This window comes from Gopherus flavomarginatus, chromosome 1, assembly GCF_025201925.1.
Source record: "Gopherus flavomarginatus isolate rGopFla2 chromosome 1, rGopFla2.mat.asm, whole genome shotgun sequence".
In the NCBI taxonomy this organism is placed as follows: domain Eukaryota; kingdom Metazoa; phylum Chordata; order Testudines; family Testudinidae; genus Gopherus; species Gopherus flavomarginatus.
The window spans coordinates 215567618-215588155 of NC_066617.1; the positions used below are offsets into that span (position 1 = coordinate 215567618).

The 20538-nt window shown below is 47.0% G+C and overlaps 1 protein-coding gene across 1 annotated transcript in view; it reads right to left on the reverse strand.

Moving 5' to 3' along the window:
* TSPAN7 (tetraspanin 7) overlaps positions 1 to 20538 on the reverse strand; it is a 177699-nt gene that overhangs the window by 17647 nt on the left and 139514 nt on the right. The window contains exons 4-6 of the mRNA XM_050936723.1: positions 13235 to 13330; positions 9377 to 9532; positions 637 to 720 (exon numbers count right to left, since the gene is read on the reverse strand). Coding sequence (XP_050792680.1) covers positions 637 to 720; positions 9377 to 9532; positions 13235 to 13330 — 336 coding nt within the window. The remainder of the gene's footprint in view (positions 1 to 636; positions 721 to 9376; positions 9533 to 13234; positions 13331 to 20538) is intronic.

Sequence of the window (20538 nt, forward strand, 5' to 3'; positions counted from 1 at the left end):
TTTCTCCTTACAGCTGTGCTGTTGTTTGTAGCTAGGGAAACTGAACTCCTACGTTGATTTAAGGGGCCTCTCCTCACAAAAACCAAAGGGGTTTTTCTTTTAGAAAAGTCAGCAGAATGAACAGAGCTTTAACAATTAGTCCTCTCCCACCCTGAACTTTTTTCTTTGCACAGTGAAGCTGAAATAAGCAAATAGTGCAGGTCACCGCATAAAAAAACAAACAGTTTTTGAATGAGCCAGGCTAAATTTATGTTCTTATTTTAAAGGTCTTTGAATTTTATAACAAGATCTTTAAAAAGGAAAGCCTGAAGAGCGAAAAGCCTATCCAACATATGGATCAGCTATTTGGCTTTTGAGTTGTTTATGCTCCATTTAAAACAATGCATTATTGGGTTAACCTCTATTTGACCCAACAGAGGGACAAGTGATTTTCCTTGAGCTAGTCATTAGTTGAATCATAACTGCATATTCCCAAGGAGAAACTGCATTTAAGTTGAAAAAAGAAAATCAATGAACAGATGACCAAAGGACTAATGAGCATTCTGAGCTCTGTCCCTTATTATAATCCTTCCCTGAAGCCAGGGGAAGAGGAAAAGAGAAAAAAATCCACCTAGTTCACATAGTATAATTGTATACCTGTGAGAATGCAATTCCAAAAGCCACTCCAGCTATGATTCCCATATTTGTCTCCATAAAACTGGTCACCAGATCATAACAGCCCTGCAAAACAAAGACAAACATAATCAGCCTTTGAGAGTGTGTGCCCTTTCCCCCAATTCATTTGGCTTCAGTCAGAAATTGGGTATTTTTATCATGACTTTCAACAACATTTGAACTTATTTTATTGAATAACAATTCCTGTTAAGTGGTGAGTGTACCCAATAATTGTGAGGACAGAAGCAGTACATTTTAGAAACAAAACAAATTTGCTAGAATGGGAAAGAAGCCTAATGTGATGCTGTAAGAAATAAAACACTGTTGTATTATTAAGGAAAAGCTTTTTGGTATTTAAAAAAAAAGTAAGGCCTCAACAGAGTCTATCTGAAAACAAAGCAGAACCTGACAAGATACAGGCAGCAAAAATGAATCATGCTAGCTGTGACAATTTGGGAATATGTCTGTACAATTTATGAATTGTGTGAGAGATTACGAACCCTTATGGGTACATCTATACTGCAATAAAAGGCCCATGGCATGGCCACAGCAGGGCTGCGTCAGCTGACTTGGCCTCACAGGACTTCGGTTGCAGGGCCAAAAACGGCAGTGTAGACATTTGGACTCTAGCCCTTGATTCAGCTCATGGCAGTTCTAGTGCCTGGCCAGGAGGGGGAGCCCGCTGGCATCTGTAACACTAGCCTATTTAGGAACCTGCTGCTGTTTAACATAAGCATGGCTCGGATGTGTAGGGTAGTGTCCTGCCTGGCAGTGTCCCTCTAAAGGCACCAGGCATGGTCTGGAATGGCTTATTACTTTTAATATATGACAGTACTGAAGGGGGGGGTGGGCTGGGGGGGCAGAAGGGGTTCGACTGTTTCCATGAGGTTTTTTTGGGTGGAAAAGAACAAGCTCCCTCCCCTTTCAAATACACATTCCTGGTCTACAGTTGAGATCCTGATCCCATCAGAGCCACTCTCCCCATACCTCAATACACAGCCTTTAGAACAGCGTGTAGGAGGCAGAGAATGTGTGTGCATAGGCTGTTCTTGGACATGCTTTTGAGATCTCTCTCTCCCTCAATACATATATTTTCTTAAATTATTTTTTCAAAAATGTGTTTGCAATTAGCTTTTCCAATTTCAGGTGTTTAAAGGAATATAAGTCATTGACTGAAAACCACAAGCACAAACAGTCTGATTTTTTTCCCCGGATACAAACCCCACCAAGCCCCACACACAAAACAACCCAGCTTTTCTCCCAAACACAGCAAGAACTTATTCTCAGACGGGGGCCAATCAAAGGTGTATTTTAGTGTAGATGTTATATCTGCGTCAGTTCTATAGGAACCTGAGAAAAGAGTGGAATTTTACTTGTCTCGCCGTTCTCAGTCTTGACTCCAGCACTGCCGGTGTGACACAGGCACTGACTCTGTGGGTGCTCTGTGGCTCAAGCACCCATGTGAAAAAAAATAGGGCGTGCTCAGCACCTACTGGCCACAGTGGCTCTGGCCTGGGGTCTGGCTGCTGATTAGCTGTTGAGCAGGGCTGGCCAAGGATCAGAGCAGCCTGCGGGAGGTGCTCAGGAGAGGCCTCAACAGTGGAGAGGAGCAAGCAATGGGTGGGTAGGCCTCAGGGGAGGGGGCAGAGCAGGGGCGGGACCTCGGGGGAAGAGGCTGAGCAGGCCCAGGTTCTGGGCAGAGCAGGGGTGGAGCACCCACCGGAAAAAAAAAAAGCACCTTTGCAGCATGATGAATCTATTCAGCATACAGATGCAAATGCATACACAGGCTCCAATCCTGCAAACTCTTAAGCATGTTTTTAGAGGATATCAGGGCCTTCTACTGCACACTAGTGGTCAGAAGAAGAAAATGCCCTTTGTTAAATGAAGGCCATTCATGACCTAGATTACATGATTTCTTGAACCTCTTTTGTAATACAAAAAACATTTTTTAAACCTCAGTGTAATGAAATGGTAGATAAAGTTAAGAGCAACTCCAGTCCAGGGCAGCCATAAATCAGTTATGAGATGTTTCAACATACATATTAATCCCTAATTACATCTTGCAACATTATACATTATTTCAAGCTTACTCATTTAACATATCAAGCAACTATGGTTGTATGTCCTGCATATTATGAAATGAGGCTAGATATTTCAACCAATTCTTTCATTCTGCCAAATGTGCCTTCATATTTTTCCAGCCTTTCCCAAAGGTTCTCAAATCTATTCTGTTCAACTGCTTGCACAAGATGTAACAGCTAACAGTTATGGTAATTCAAGAGAGACTTAAAGTCTTGCTTGTTAAAAAGATCATGCTAGTAAGATAACTTTACTCGCTCACCTCATTTGTACAATGTTTTTCCAGAACGCCATAATTTACTGTTTCTGGCAATTTATTGTATGATTATGATTTAACTGCTCAGTCCTTGTTGTGCACACTCAGAACTGGTGCACTCTCAAGAGTGGTGCAGACATTACCAAACAAACCTGAAAAATTCCGTATATTGTAACCACACAGCTATTTTTTTTATTTGGGGAGGGGGCAGGGGAACCCTATTTAGCAACTACTGTATCACTTCATTTGTATCCCTATTTCTGTTCCTTTACCAACATTTTAGAGAAAAATAATGCTTAGCATTTGTTTGTAATGCACTTTGGTTAGCGAATCCTAATGACAGCTCAGAGTTAGATATTAGCCTCATTTAATAGATGAGGAACCAGACACAGGGAGATTTAGGGCTAGATTCACTTGGCATCACCACATCTAACTTTTAGGTGCCTAGGAAAAAATCACTGGGATTCCAAAGCTAGGGTTAGGCATGCAGGTTCCCTATAAAATGAATGGGGAGAGATATGTGCCTCAGAATGAGTACCACAATGCCAGCATGCTATGGGGAGCAGCGTAAATTAGCCAATGGGAGAGACAGGTCCCAAAACCCGCCCTTCTTAGGGAGTTTAGTGCTTAAATCCAGACTGCAGAGAGGCACCTCCCTCTGTCTCTGATGCTCAGATGGAAATCCTTTCTTGGCATCTGGTGCTCATGGCTTTTTTTTTTTTTTAAACAAGAAGCCGGGAGGGTGGAGACCTCCCTCATAACTTTTAGCCCAGAGGCTAGGGTAGTCACCTGAGATGTGGGAGACCCCTGGGTCAAGTCCTCCTTTCACTTCAGGAGGAGCAAGGATCTGCCACCTCTCAGGTGAGTGTCCTGGCCACTGGGCCTCAGAATATTCTGAAGTGGGGCTCCCTCAGCTGTTCCAGTGTGAATAAATCATGAAGAAGTCACTTGGGTCACAGAGAGAGAGCACAAGAAAGCACAAGCATAAGAATATTCTGTAGCCTGGCAGAGCACTCACCTGGGAGGTGGGAAACCCAGGGTCCTCTCCCCTGCTCCAATTAATTTTTTAATGATTTATTCATAATGGAACAGGAGACTGGGGAGATTGAAGGAGACCAACATCTATGGAGCCTATATCCCAATGGCGAGGGCACTCACCTGACAAATGGCAGATCCCTGTTCAAATGCTGTCTTCCCCTCTGAGGTGGACGTAGCACTTGAACTGGGGTCTCCCCCGTCTCAGGTAGATACTCTAACTCCTGGGCTAACAGTTGTAAGGGAGGTTGTCCTCTCCCTTCCCCGGCTGTTATGTGCACGTCAGCAAACAGGGCCCAATCCGGCAAGTGAGCTCTGAGCACACTTAAGGAATTGGGCCTCACAGGTGAATTAGGCAGAGGAAGACGTATCTTCCTTTCATGAATCACTCTGTGACTTAAGTGTCCAGATGTGGAGTGTTGGGGTAAAATAAGTGTTCGGATGGAGTAAAACAGGTGTCTAAAGACCTTTTCCTGGAAAAATTCAGGCACTGAGAGAGTTTAGGCACCTACACAGTTTTGAAACAGCTGGATAGGGGCTTTGTGAATTCCAGCCAAGTCTGATTCTGGAATCTAGGGACCTAAAGAGACAGTTACATGCCTAGGTCCTTTTGTGACTCTAGCCCTAAACGACTTCCCAAAGTCACTTAGCTAATCAGTAGCAGAGTTGGGAAACACAGTCCAGGAGTTTCTGACTTCCAGTCATGTGATCAGACCACTAGAATAAGCCTCCATTGGTAATTCATTAGTACGCTTTGTGAACTTTTAGTACCTTATTTTACTTTATTTTTTTTTTGAAGCCTGTTCCTATTTACTGGTTTTCGGAGACTAGGGAAAAGACTGCATTTCAACTGTATTTAATCCATAAATGAGAGAGAGAAAGAGAGAGACAGACAGACTGACCGACCTCTGCAACAAAGGGACCTGTATGTCCCCAGTCCTGCAAAAAATACACACAGGCAAGTATCATAAATAAGGTTAAGATTTTATCATGGTTATTTTTAGTAAATGTCATGGACAGGTCATGGGCAATAACCAAAAATTCATGGAAGCCTGAGATCTGTCTGTGACTTTACTAAAAATAACGGGGGGGAGGGGGGAGGAGGCTGATAGGAGGGATAAAAATCCAAGCCCCACTGTGGCTTGGAGCTCCAGGCCCACCACCAGCTGATATCTCCTGCCCCACCACCCCAGGGCTGAAGCTGCAATGGAAAATGTCACAGAGGTCTCTGAAAGTCATAGGATTTCTGACTTCCATGACAAAAATCTTATCCTTAATCACATACCTCCTTCTTGGCTGAGAACAGGATGAGAGTCTGTTCAGAGACCATCAAGGCTGTTCCTTCCCTGTAAGCTACAGTACTAGACCAGTCACAACTCCTTTTGCTTTGCTTTTTGTTCCTGTTCCCCTACCACCTCTCAGAAACAGTCCACCTTGTTCAAGTTTCTTTGAGCAACTCAGAGATCTGGGACAGCTCCCAAGCAGAGAGATCTCTAAGTCTTTGATTTAAATGGCAACTTAAACAGAGTTCTCAGATGTGGGTAAGACCTTCAAACTATCCATGGACAATTCTATCAAAATAATCAAATCAGAAACAGAGACTCTATGGATGACTGGTAGAAAATAATAAAATTAAAGATAAAACAAAGATTGGCCCTCTGTGAAGTGAGAGTGAATGCTGGTCAGTCTGCAGTACAAATCAGAACATTAGAACAAGATAATTGCACCCCAGTTTAAACGTGGGAAGGATCAGCTGGAAGGCACTGATTTTAAACTACTGTGCATTTCCCTTCCAGTTATCATCTGAAATAGTATTTCAGTTTTGTCCACAGCGAAAAGGCAAATTAACTCAAGGTCAGATTGTGATGAGAGGGAGGGTGCCAAGAGCCTCTATTTATCCATCCAGCCAAGTATTTGTAGGAGTATACGTGTAAGAGTTATCATCTTTCCTGCACCTTCTCCCACAGTGACAGTATGGCTCAGAAGCATCAGGTCTACTTCCCCTCAGAACTCCATGGGTACCTGTAAGTGGACCAGTGAGGCCGAGGCCACAGTTCTGTCCGTTTTCTAACACCCACACAACAAGGAGAGTGCACTCTGAAGCCCGGGAGATGGAGGAAGAGGTGTGGGGTGGCAGAGCTCCTGGCTCCCAAGTGTTCTCCCCAGGAGGAATTCTGGCCAACTCAGGACAGGTTTACATTACAAACGTTGCACTGGCGCAGCTGCACTACGGTACCACTCTCCAGTCAGCTTAGTCACCCCACCTCTGCAAGAAGCGGTAGCTATGTTGGCAGGAGAAGCTCTCCCACTGACACAGCATTGTCTACATGGGGGGCGAGAGGCAGGTTAGATTGGTATAACTACATCACTCAGGGGTGTGGAGCTTTCATGCCCCTGAGCGATGTACACCGCTACCCCAATATAATATGACCCTGTAAGGAGGCGCCCTGGCTCCCTGCCGCGCCTGAGAGGGACGAGCCAGAGCAGGTGCCTCAGTGGGCGGAGTCAGCACGGCCTGTCCCCGCCCCCTGGAAGTCAAGGGGCGGGACAGGAAGTATAAAAGCCCGGCCCCAGCGCTCAGTTGGGCGCAGGCTGCCGGAGAGGACAGATGCTGGTGCCTGGGCTCCCGCCGGACCTGCCCCGCCCCGCGCCCATTACCCGGAGGAGCGCTGCCTGGTCCTGCCCCATGCCCATTACCCGGAGGAGCGCTGGCCTGACCTGCCCCGCGCCCACTATCCAGAGGTACGCTGGCCGGACCTGCCCCGCGCCCACTACCCAGAGGAGCGCTGGCTGGACTTGCCTCAGACCCGGTACCCGGAGGAACGTCGGCCTGACCTGCCGTGTGCCCGAAACCCCGAGGAGTGGCCTGAGCTTCCCCACGACCGGTACCCGGAGGAGCCCATGGTCTGGGACCCACCAGACGACGCTGGCAAGGACCAGGTACCCAGAGAGGGTGAGGTTGGAAGTGGCCCGGGGATAGCCGACCCTGGTTTGGCTCCTGAAGAGCCCGAACCCATGTCAGTGTGTTGCGGTCAGGATCCCCACTGACCGCAGCGGGTCTTGACCGCTGCTAGGGCCCCGGGCTGGAACGCAGTGGAGTGGGAGGGCCTGTGTTCCCCCTGCCACCCGTAACCGGGTGGCAGACTCCCCCTCTTCCCGCCTATTGCCACTGCTCTGCCCTGACCCAAAGGGCCAGAGCTAATTAGACTTGTGTTTGGTGCCCCGCCCGGACCAAGGGCTGGGCCCCTTTGACTTTGCCACTGCTCTGCCCTGACCCAAAGGCCAGAGCTAATTAGACTTGTGTTTGGTGCCCCGTCCGAACCAAGGGCTGGGCCCCTTTGACTTTGCCACTGCTCTGCCCAGACCCAAAGGGCCAGAGCTAATTAGACTTATGTTTGGTGCCCCGCCCGGGCTGATACTGTGTTTGCTCAGCCCCTGCTAGAGGCCTGAGCCTGAACTATTACTGCCCCGCCCTGCCAAGGGCCTGGGCTGATACTGTGTTTGCTCAGCCCCTGCTAGAGGCCTGAGCCTGGACTATTACTGCCCGCCCTGTCCAAGGGCTGGGGCTTATCTACTTTGAGAGCCCCAACCCCGGCTAGAGGGCCTGGGCTCTACCTTGTTTACAGACCTTGTACCCCGCTCAACACCTGCCGAGGGGCTAAGCCTACCCGGACTGCAGTGCGTAAGGAGGCGCCCTGGCTCCCCGCCGCGCCTGAGAGGGACGAGCCCCGACACGACCGGCTTACAGACCCGATATAACACGATTTCGGATATAGTGCGGTAAAGCAGCGCTCTAGGGGGGCAGGGCTGCGCGCTCCAGCGGATCAAAGCAAGTTTGATATAACGCGGTTTCACCTATAAGGCAGTAAGATTTTTTGGCTCCTGAGGACAGCGTTATATCAGGGTAGAGGTGTAGTTATACCCAAGTAAACATGTACTATAGACCTAGCCTCAGTCAGAATTCCTCCTGGTGCAACTCAGCCCCACTGCACCTTCCCCTCCTCCCTCCTTACAAAAGGCAGAATCTGGCACTAATTAACAAGTGTAAATTAATGTCTTTGCAAATCTTTTAAACTCACCCAACACAGCTACATTACATTGATGACAATTATTTCAAGTTTCCCAATAGACCGACATCCTCCCTGTTCCAAATCCATTAGCACTGATTGGCTCACAGTAGGCTACTGTGACTGAAGGATAGGTTAGTGGAAGCTAATCCAGTATTATTGTCTTCTTGGTATGGACTGGAAACACACTCTGTTTGACTGCTTTACAAGGTAGAGTCGTAAGTGTGACCTCAGTCCCCATCTCCAAGTCCCTGATGGACAGGCAACTGAGTTACAGTACCAGCTGAAAAGGATTAAAATAGAACACACCCAACCATTTCTGCATTTTTCAGTTATATACCAATAATTTCTTGTGTTAACAGTTACACTAGAAAGAGACGAGAAATGACAAGAGAAATAAATCACTAAATGCGCTGGGGCGAATTAATCTCTGCTGTAACCACTGAAGTCAATGGTGTTATATCAAGGTTTAATTTGGCATCAGGATTATTCCCTTTATGAACAATTTGTTACCTCTCTTGAAAATCTTATGCAAAAAATCAATAGGAAAGAAGTTCTGTGCCAGCAATGAATGTCTCCTTGCACAACACAGTATTAGGGGTGTATTTTCTATATGTTGCATTGTTTCCCCTCTTTTCTTCACATTTTCTGCATTTTTATTCTATTATTAATTTGTTTGGCTGTCTCTCTTGATACTACTTTCCCAATCATCTTTTTGAAGGTGGGGAGGGGGTCAATGTTAGCTCTGTGCTGCCTGCAGCACTATGAATCCAATGAGATTAGAAGGGGCACAGCAAACATATCTCACTACCCTACAATGCTTCATGTCAATCATTCCTATCTTCTCTGTTTGGGCTAACTGTTAGCATCCAACGCCTGAAATTTCTGACAGAAGACAAGTTGGGGTGGGGGGGAAGTCAGTGAGAATGAGAACTGCTGATTGACATAAGTATCGAGGTCAGCTGCACCACTTCTGTGTATTTAAACAGTCTTGCCAGCTTTGCCTCTGTACAAGATGCTGTACCTGACCAAATGTGATGGGAATGGGAAGTGAGTTCACATCTCACTGGTCGGGTTTCTGTGTCTGCTTATTTCAGAAATGTCAATGTAAGTGTTTGGTGGCAAGCAGTGGGCAACCTTATCCACTTCTCCATCTCCCGTTTCCACATTCTTCCTATCGCTAGGCAGAAACTGCACTTCAATGACACCATATGTAGTAATGTGCAAACTAATTCATCGGATGATTGCATCTCAGTTGCCTTTGGCACACAGTGGCCTGTACCTTCTGGTTTATTTTAGTGGAAGCAACAGTCATATTGCGCAGATCCTGGGGATTGCAGTCACTGGTGTTCATGCAGCAGCTTGGGGGAATACCGTGTTCAAAGAAGTAAGGGCTAGTGCTCCAGTTGGTGTAGTTCTGAATGCCACAGCATCTCAGCTGCAAAGAAAGAGGAGATAATAAAAGAAGCCAGTGTTAAAAGAAGCATAGGAATAGTTTCAGATCTTACCTTTCAGAGTGAGGTCAGACCAAGGCTACTCACTGAGACTTATTTTCCAAATAAGCCTAGGACTGATACTGCTCACACAGAAGTCAGTAGCTTAATACCCACTTGCTTCAGTGGGAGCCGGATGGGGCTCTCTGCTTATACTGAAGAATGGAGTAGCTGACCTACCACCAAAAATAGGTAAGTTACCATCAGCCAGCACTACTACACTGGAGGACGAGAAGAAGGCCAACAATGTACCTATCTTTTCAAAAAGGTGCTAAGCATGATCCTGGGAAATCTAAACTGAAAAGCCTTCGCTTGGTAACAGGAAAAAAATCTGAGAAAAATGAGAGTTATAAAACACGTAGGGGGACCACAAATAGAGACAAAGCAGTACAGGTTTAAGAGGATGAATCAAGCCTCTCTAACTCATAAGACTCCTTTAAAAGAGTTAACAAAATAGCATATTTTGGTGGGTTTAAACTTTCAAAATGCTTTTGGAAGGGTGGGAGGTGTGTCCTATTCTAAATTAAAAACTGGTAAAGCCTGTCAAAGACGGGGAATAAATGACAAATTCTCAGCGTGGCAAGAGATTATAAGTGGGGTGCCCTGCGGATCAGTTCTAGGACCAGCGTCACCGATGGAATGAACATTTTGCTATGATGGAAAAACTGACTGACGACACAAAAATATTTAGGTTAGTCAATAATGGGTAGGACTGGAAGTAACATTTAAACAGTATAACTCTGCATTCTGGTCACTTGATATGGTTGCATTTGGGTGGTATCCAGTATTGGTTTCAATTGTTTATCTCGCCCTGTTTGATGTTTCCTCATGCAGAGCACTCTGGCTGCAAGGTTGTGGCAGCCTCACACTTAACTGCCATAGAACTTTTTGTGGACCATGTAGTACATCCTCCTGCATTGTGACAGAATGGATTTGTTATTCCTGGGTGTCTAGTCTAGCCCCAAATATCTCAAGTGAGGGGCTAAAGCACCATCCTTTTGGTAATCTTGTTCCACTGCCAAATTCTTCTTATACAGTAACTCCTCACTTTAAGTATCAGAGGGGTAGCCATGTTAGTCTGGATCTGTAAAAGCAGTGAAGAGTCCTGTGGCACCTTATAGACTAACAGACGTATTAGAGCATGAGCTTTCGTGGGTGAATACTCACTTTGTCAGACACATGCATCTGACGAAGTGAGTATTCACCCACGAAAGCTCATGCTCCAATACGTCTGTTAGTCTATAAGATGCCACAGGACTCTTTGCTGCTTCCTCACTTTAAGTCACTCTGGTTAACGCTGTTTCGTTGTTACGTTGCTGATCAATTAGGGAACATGCTCATTTAAAGTTGTGCAATGCTCCACTCTTACATTGTTTGGCTGCCTGCTTTCTCCACAGCTGGCAGCCTCCCTACATCCCTCCCTCCCCACAGTGCCTCCCACCCGCCAGTAGACCCCACAGATCAGCGCCTTCCCCCTCCTCTCCCCCCTTCCTGCCAGCGGCAATCAGCTGGCTTGTGGTGTTTTGGGGGCAGGAGGGAGGGGGAAAGGAGTGAGGACTCGGTGCGCAGGCTCCCCCTCGCTCCCCTGCCTCCCCAACGCTGCAAGCCAGCTGATTGCTCTGGGCAGGAGGCTGGGGGGAAGGGAGGGTGAGCCTGAACGCCGAGTCCTTGCTCCTCCCCACTCCCTCCTGCCCCCTGAACACCACAAGCCAGCTGATTGCCCCAGGCACGATGGAGGGGGGAGGAGCAAGGACTCAGCGTGGGAAGTAAAGTGGGGGGAGAAGAGGCAGGTCAAGGATGGGGGCTTGGGGGAAGGGGGAAGTGGGCGGGCTGAGGGTTGAGCCTCCCCTCGCCCCTGGTGCTTGCAGAGTAGGGGAAGCTGCTGCGCAACCTGCTTCTCCCAGCCTACTGCACCTTCAGCCTCCTTGCCTGCCTCATTGTCTCCAGTGCCAGTGGGCTGTGCCTGTGTGGGGTACAGCGGGGGCACCTCCCAACTATAGTACTGTATTGTATGTACAGTTTGTTTGTAAACACACAGTACGTGCATACTACTCCCCCGGCCCCAGCGTAGTATTAAATTGCTTGTTTAAAATTGTTTAAAATGTATATAATGCCTTTTGTCTGGCAAAAAAAAAAATTTCCCTGGAATCTAACCCCCCTCATTTACATTAATTCTTATGGGGAAATTGGATTCACTTAACATTGTTTCACTTAAAGTTGCATTTTTCAGGAACATAACTACAACATTAAGTGAGGACTTACTGTAATTAAAGCCCCACTTCCATTTTTTAAACCTGCTGCATTTTTCCTCCACTACTGTTTATTCAGTCTTTGTTACGGAAAGACAATAACCTGTTTGAAAACATCTCATGGAGGAACTGCAGGCAGTTAAGTGTGTCCTTCACCCATCTTTTCTCCCAGTGGAACATGGCCAGTTCTCTTAACCTTTCTTGACAGGTTTCATCTTCCAGGCCTTTCATTGTCTTTGCAAAGAGTATCACTATAAGTTGTCAACTAAACAGGATGCTAGATTATCAAATCCTGACTAATCATGTGCAAATTTGTAAAGCTTTATAATGTGACTGGCAGAGCCCCTTTAGAATAAGAACTGCTCACACTTTGTGATCCCAACTAAACACCAAACAACTAAAGATTAGAACAGGGGTGGGCAACCTTTCAGAAGTGGTGTGCCGAATCTTCATTTATTCACTCTAATTTAAGGTTTCGAGTGCCAGTAATACATTTTAACGTTTTTAGAAGGTCTCTTTCTATAAGTCTGTAATATATAACTAAACTATTGTTGTATGTAAAGTAAAGACGGTTTTAAAAATGTTTAAGAAGCTTCATTTAAAATTAAATTAAAATGAAGAGCCCCCCAGACCAGTGGCCAGAACCCAGTCAGTGTGAGTGCCACTGAAAATCAGCTCGCGTGCCACCTTTGGCACGCGTGCTATAGACTGCCTACCCCTGGACTAGCACAAGGACTTGTCTGCATTATAAAACTTGCATTGGTTTAACTAAATAAATGTAAAATGAAGTTTCCACATTAAACTAGATCATCTTAAGTGCGATTTAGACTAACTAGATTGATTTTAAATTGACTATGTCACAAGGCTATATGTTTTCTAATACTGGCCAAGTCCAAGCTTAGGGGTGAACTGGTTTTAAAAAGTAGCAGTTGTCAGGAGATGCCTGCTAGATGACATGGCGATATAGTGTGTGAAATACTGTCTTCTGGTGGTGGTTCTTTTGTCCAGGATATTGACAGTATGGTGTCCCAAACAAGAACAGAGCACCCTTGGATACACTGGCTATTCTGTGGCTAATAAATACCAAAGATGTGATCCAGGCACCATTGAGGTCACCGGCAAAACTCCTACCTGCTTGGAGCCAGCATTTCACCCCAGGTATTCAGAATCCTGTCTCTCCATTCTAGGTATTGAATCCTGGAACCAACACCTTGAAGGTCTAATCAGTAGCAGCTGTGGGTGTGCAAGGAATGCAGGCTGAAACCCCATCTAATCAGTTTAGCCCCTAAAAGAAAATTTACTAACACAGCTGTTTAAGCCATTGACAATTCATGTTTTGTGATCAAACAAGAATAGATTCTGTTTACATCTTTTTACAAATAGCTATTTTAAACTTACACTCTGTTGTACGTCATCCACTGCGAGGCTTCGCTCATCATTGCCGTTGTAATTCTGGATAGCTTCAGTGTATGTCCTAAGGAAAGTGTCCTTAATCTAAGAGGAAAAAGCCAGAGAATGTGATATTTGATAAGTGATTAGCATCTGGAATGGGCATTTTAACACACAAGCTTTCAGTCAGAGGGCTTGTCTACATCAGAAAGTTGCAGCGCTGGTGAGGGAGTTACAGCGCTGCAACTTAGGAGGTGTACACATCTGCAGGGCACCACCAGCGCTGCAACTCCCTGTTTGCAGCGCTGGCCGTACTCCCGTTTTGTCTCGGGTGTAGAGGATCCAGCGCTGGTGATCCAGCGCTGGTAATCAAGTATAGTCACTTACCAGCGCTTTTCTTGACCTCCGTGGAATAAGCAGGTATCCCAGCATACCTGAGGAAGCCTCCGGTAATCAAGCTGGTCTCCTTCCCCGGCTTGCTCTCGCGTTCCCCGAACCCCGAGCAAGCAGGTCTCCTTCCCTGCGGTTTGCAGGGTGGTTCCGGGAACGCGAGAGCAAAGCGGGGAAGGAGACCAGCTTCGCCGCGGTTTGCTCTCGCGTTCCCCGAACAAGCAGGTCTCCTTCCCTGCGGTTTGCACGGTGGTTCGCGGAACGCGAGAGCAAACCGCGGCGAAGCTGGTCTCCTTTCCCGGTTTGCTCTCGCGTTCCCCGAACCCGAGCAAGCAGGTCTCCTTCCCTGCGGTTTGCAGGGTGGTTCGCGGAACGCAGAGCAAACCGCGGCGAAGCTGGTCTCCTTTCCCGGTTTGCTCTCGCGTTCCCCGAACCCGAGCAAGCAGGTCTCCTTCCCTCCGGTTTGCAGGGTGGTTCGCGGAACGCGAGAGCAAACCGCGGCGAAGCTGGTCTCCTTTCCCGGTTTGCTCTCGCGTTCCCCGAAACCCCTTGAAGCCGCCCAACAGCGCTGCAGTGTGGCCACATCTAACACCACTTGCAGCGCTGGTTGCTGTAAGTGTGGCCACTCTGCAGCGCTGGCCCTATACAGCTGTACAAATACAGCTGTAACAACCAGCGCTGCAAAATTTTAGATGTAGACATGGCCTGAGTCTTTCCAAGAAATGTACCTATTTCCAACCTTAGCAGGATAGCCAAAACAGAGCGAGTATGTGTTCCTTTTGCCACTCTTTCTGGAGTGTATATTCAGAGTCTAAAAAGCTCTCCTTTAACATTCACAAGTCCTTTTGATGGCATTTTAAGATTGCCACTTGCAACCATAGACTCTTTAAATAGATCACCAAATTGCTATATTTTTGAAAACAGCTGGGATGGATTGGGAACTGCCCTGTGACAATTTATGAATATTATATGTTAGTCTGGTTCTTGGAGTGTTTACTATTTGAATACATTAGATTAGCTTAGTCAGAAGGCTGACTTGGAAAAACAAGCAGGAAGGAAAAGCACAGCTCAAGACAGCCACCTCTCATGAAACACTTGAATTGTTAAGGGACAATGTCAAAACTATTAGCTCTGATGACTTCAGCTGTTTTGAGCCAACCTGCAAACAGGGGCATCATTTAGGAGGGGCAGGGGGGAGCTTCGTACAGCAGCTCTGCTCCGGGTGCATGTCCTAGCCCCAGGCAGAGCTGTTAACTGCCCTGCCGCCTGGGTGTGCAAAGTGAGTTCAGCAGAGGAGAAGTGCTGGTCTCAGCTGATGCCCAGGGGCAAGGAGTCAGTATTTTGTTTACAAACAGAGCCAGGATGATTTTAAGATAAGAAAGGGCTGGTAATTAAATTAAGGATCTGGAAATCCTTAGATGAGCCTGTAAAACAGAGATTCCTCTGGGGGAAGGAGGTGGGGGAGAAAGAGGGTGTTGAAGAGAGAACGCAGGGGACTCAGACAGCATTCCTTCTAGTTTTTTATGTCCATGTGCAGAATGAATTTTGTTATGTCCTCCAATATGGACGTGATGTGTGACACATCACCTTAATATTGGTGCACATAAGAAAACTCATGTGGTGGAGGTGGGGCCAAGGGCTTTGGAGTGTGGGAGGGGGTTCAGGGCTGGAGCAGAGGGTTGAGGGAGGTGTGCAGGCTTTGGGGCTGGGGATGAGGAGTTCGGGGTTTGGGAAGGGGCTCTGGGCTGGGGCAGAGGGTTGGGGGATGAGGGCTCTGGCTGGGAGTGTGCACTCTGGGGTGGGGCTGTGGATGAGGGTTTTGGGGTGCAGGCTGCTCCAGGACTGCGGTGGGGAGAGAGGACTCCTCTTAGCCCTCTCTCACTGCAGCAGCTTGGGCCGGGGGAGAGGCACCTCTTCCTGGCTGCGGCAGCTCCAGCGTGGCTGAGCCAGGTTCAGAGAGAGTCTCCTCTCCCCGGCAGCTCTGGTGGGTCTGGGCCAGGCCAGGAGAGGGGCTCATCTCTCTGGCAGCTCCAGCAAGCCTGGGCCAGGCTAGTCCAAGGGAGGGGTGCCTCTTCCCCGGCTGTGGCATGTCCGGGGCAGGTCTGTGCTGGGGCCAGTGGGGAGGGGCGCCTCTCCCTGCCATGGCAGGTTCGTGATGGCGGAGAGGCATGGGGCTTAATAGTCAGCTGTACATCTGCGCAACTTAGAGGGAACTTGAGACTCAGAAGAAATACAGCCAAGCCCTCTGAGCCAAAGTCACATCAGAAAAAATGGAGATCTGAGGGGGAGGGGTGAAAAGAAGGGAAGGGATAGCAGTGGTACAGAGAAGTTTCTCCTCTACTCGTGGTACCTATATGGCCCCATCACCGTAGTCTCTGAGTACCTCACAATGTCTAACCTATTTCTCCTCACAACCCCTCTGTGAGGTAGAGCAGTGCTGTTATCCCCATTGCACACATGGGGCTCTGAGGGACACACAGACTAAAGGCCAGATTTTAGGTACCTAGTGGGATTTTCAAAAGCACCCAGAAGTTTAGGTTCTTTGTAAACCCCACTAGCTGCCTTGCTGCATCTTTGGGTGCCTAAAACCTTTGAAACTCTGTCTTAAAGCAGGGGCCTGAAGTCATACAGGAAGTCCATGGGAGGAGCAGAACCCAGGTCTCTGAGGGTTGACACCCAACTCACTGGACCAGCTGCTCTCTTTGCTGCATGCTGATAGCGGGGAGCAAAACCAAGGTGGCCAGTTCTCTGAGACTCCAGCAAATGATCCCAGGTGACTGGGAAGGATGTCACAGCTGACAGCATGAAAAGCACCACAGAGGTCAGGAAGGATAAAGAGAGAGAATGAGAGTCAGATGAGAGATCACTTAACCCTGAAGGAATGGCAGGTTCTGTCCCATGCTTGGCTGTAAAGCAATGGTTGCTGTGAAATGTTATATTTTAACTGAAAACCATTTTGTTTTGTCATTTTTTGTTCTGAGTTCGAGAAAAGGAAGGAATGAGAAAGTGTCATATAAATATCAGATGTGATTATACATCAAATTCTTAGGGTTTCAGCTGTATTTAGGTCAATTCCAGAACAAAGAACAGTAATTGCACCCATAAAGTTGAACTTGATGATTATTGTCATGATTTGTGTTGTTATCCATGATACTGTATTATTGAGTCTCTAGCCTCTGTTTGCCAGAAGCTGGGAATGGGTGACAGGGGATGAGTCACTCGATTATTACTTGTTCTGTTCATTCCCTCCGGGGCACCTGACATTAGCTACAGTTGGAAGACAGAATACTGGGCTAGATGGACGGTTGGTCTGACCAGTATGGCCATTCTTATGTTCTTATTCACTGACACCATCTGTGTGCTCAGCACTGTTGAGAATATGCCAGAAAGTATAGTCCCTGAGCCAATGCATATAAAATGTGTAGCCCTGGATAAGATAGCTCAGATATTTATGTATGAAGTGTATAATTACTGAGCACATGTTATTTTATATGAGTGGAGGCATGGACAGCAACAGAAGCATTACTTGATTAAGGACTGGAAGATTCGACCCTCCAACTTTTTGTCAAGAGAAAGAGCTGCACAGAGCTCTGCACCTGTTTCCTTTCCTTTCCTGCTTGCAGTGTCCTGATATACTCAGAAGACTCCATTTTTTTCTCAGCTTTAAAATGTGAAATTTTCTTGGTGTTTGGTTTTAAACATTCTCCTGTGAGAACTGCAACTCAAATCACTGTAGTGTTGTTCTTAGGAGCAGCGAGAGCAGTGTTGCCGACTCATGATTTTGTCATAAGTCTCATGATAATTATTGTTTTCCTTAAAGCCCCAGCTCGTTGAGCCAAGTGGAGATGTGATGATTGAGCCTTTATTCTTAAAGAAAGAGTACATTTCTAGCCCTTGTGGCTGTGGAGAAAACTTCAAAATGTGACCCCAGTGCACCCCAAAGGCTCAAAAAGTAGAAGGCAAATTTAAAAAACAAATAAACACCAAATCTATTATTTTTACATAATCTCGCGATTATCATGATTTTTGCCAATCTCATATTTGGTGAGCCTCACTCATGCTATTTAAACATATGGGGTTAGCAATAATGTGAAAGTGACTTAAAAGTGTCAGTTTCATTCCTGTTTAAAGTCAGTTTCTAGTCTATTATTTGTAGTATGGTAACACCCCAAGAGCCCCAGGTAGGTGCTGTATAAATTCATGGGACTTGCCCTGGTAGAATGTTTCCAAAAGTTAAATGATCTAATTCCAAGATCAGTGAATAGCAAAAAGTAAGTAGCCTAAATGGTACAGAGTAATCTAGATTTTTCTACAATTGTTTCCACTGTTGTAGTCAAGAGTAAGAATATACTTTAAAATTAAACCTAACTAGTGTCCCTTAAGTGAATTGACACAAGATGTCAGAACATGTTCGTATTAGTGCTAATTGGGTCTAATATTTATTTAATTTTCTTTTTTATATAGAAATTAGTGCTCCTGTCAGCTAATTTCTAAGTTACTGTCTGCAAAAAACCCTAGAGTTTTCAGGTGCCTAAGTAGCCTCTAGAATCATGGTTAAAATGCCCCCCATCCCAATCTGAAATGACGCCCCTGCCTGCAAAACCGGGTTGGCCCAGGAAGGATCAAAGCTTGGAACACAGAAGAACAAAAGAACTATAGCAGATTTTAAAAGGGACATACTCTTTTAAGCAGTGTGGGAGGGGGCGGGGGGAGAATTGTTCAAAGGGAAGAAGAGGAAAATGCAGGGAGCTGCTGGGAGAAGCTAGGCTTACTTAAGTTACCATTAGAAGATAGGGAGACTATAGGTAAGATGTATATGTGTGTACTCCTTGTTATTTTAAAACCCTTTCCCTCCAAAAGCCTTGTTCCTGCTGCCAAAATAAGCAATCCTTTGCTTTAAGAAGGCTATCTGATCACTGTACACCACTGGTCACCGACTCCCTAGAGGGAAGATCTGTAGGTGTTGAACATAGTTGGATCTGCTTAGTAAGCATGGTTGATACAGAAGTACTGTAGCCCAGGGAGAGGTCGAAGAGAGGGAGAATTGCAGAATTCCATCTGGGATAGGTAAAGGCACGGGGCCTGACACCTGCAGGCATGCATTCATAGAACCAGAGAGAGGACAGAGGTGCAGCCAGCGATGCAGCCATGACAAGATCACACTGTGAAAATGAGTTCATCTGCTAAACAGAGGAACGTGTCAAACAGCTAGAGGTGAGATGTGAAAAGCAAAAGCAAAAATGGAAGTGGAAATAGGGAGAATACAGATTAGTAACTAGCTTTCAATTTTCTAGTTTATTTCCCCAAATTCATTACATGTTTAGATTTGCAAGGGGATACCCTGAGGAGTAAGGGCCCATGGTATGAAAGCCTAAAGGAGCGATCTGTGCCAATGTACAGGAGGGAAGGTGAAGTATAACCAGAGGTGAAAGTAAGCCGGTACAGTCCTTTACGGCGTACCAGCAAGAGCCAGTACACCATGCCGGACCACATCGGCTTCCACGGCGGGGAGCTCCGAGCCCTTTAAATCCCACCCGCAGCTCTGGCGGCCGGGCTGGGGCCGGGATTTAAAGGGCTCGGAGCTCTCTGCCACTGCGGGGAGCCCAGAGCCCTTTAAATCCCACCCACAGCTTCGGCGGCCGGGTTGGGGCCGGGATTTAAAGGGCTCAGAGCTCCCTGCCACTGCGGGGAGCCCAGAGCCCTTTAAATCCCACCCACAGCTTCGGCGGCTGCGCTGGGGCCGGGATTTAACGGGCTCAGAGCTCCCCGTCGCTGCGGAGAGCCCAGAGCCCTTTAAATCCTGCTCGCAGCTTTGGTGGACAGGCTGGGGCCGGGATTTAAAGGGCTCAGAGCTCCCCGCAGCTGCGGGAGCTCCAGAGCCTTTAAATCTTAACTGGAGCTGCAGTGGGGATTTAAAAGGCCTGGAGCTCTGTGGCAACTGGAGCCCCAGGCCCTTTAATTTGCCCATGAGCCCTGGGGGCTCCCAGCCACCTCAGCAGCTGGGAACCCTGGTTTGATTTAAAGGCTCTGGGGCTCCCAGCCACAGCCAGTGCCCCAGGGCCTTTAAATCTTGAGAGGCCACGCCTCTTCCAGTTGAGGCCACGCCGTTTCCGAATGAGGCCACCTCTACCCCCTCCAGACTCCGGCACTACCGGTAAATCCTGTAAGTTACTTTCACCGCTGAGTACAACCTGCCAGTTCTCTATTAGACAAAAATAGCTACAGAGAAGAGGAATTCCCCCTTCAATTTGCCTTTTGTGTGCCGCTCGCAACATGAGGGAGGTGAGCTTTGTGCAGAAGTAGGGGCATTAAAAGGCCATGCCAATCGCATTGCTTGGCAGCAGCACTGATTCTTTGTGGCACTGGAGCCCTCTGGATAAAGAACTACTGCTCCCCAGGCTAGAGAAGCTCAGGAATGTCACAGAGGACACATGAACTGGGAGGCAAGCAGAGCCTGGTGGCAGATTCAGGAGGTTGCATTATTGTGATCTTGACAAAAGATTGGCCATCCACAGGTAGAATGGTAATTCCCAGCAAAAAAAGAACAGGTATTTCAAAATCAAATCGGGAACCATCTACAACTGGTGAAGGTAGACAAGAAACATATAGAGGGAAATATCACAGACAAAAAGAACACTCTCTCAGCAGAACAGGGTACTAGAGGACTACATATGGCAAAAGGAAAAGAGACAGAGGGACAGAAGTTACTCCTGGGGGAATTCTGCACCACTGCGCAAGTGCAGAATTTATGTCCCCCACAGTTTTTCCCCTCACACAGAATAATTGATTCTGACAGAGTGTCAAAGGGAATTTATACCTTTCACCCACCAGGTGCTGATGTGGCACCAGAAGAGAGGGGGGCTGGCTCATGGGCTGGAGCAGAAAGAGGACAGATGGTGCTTTCCTCACAGCACCTGCCCACG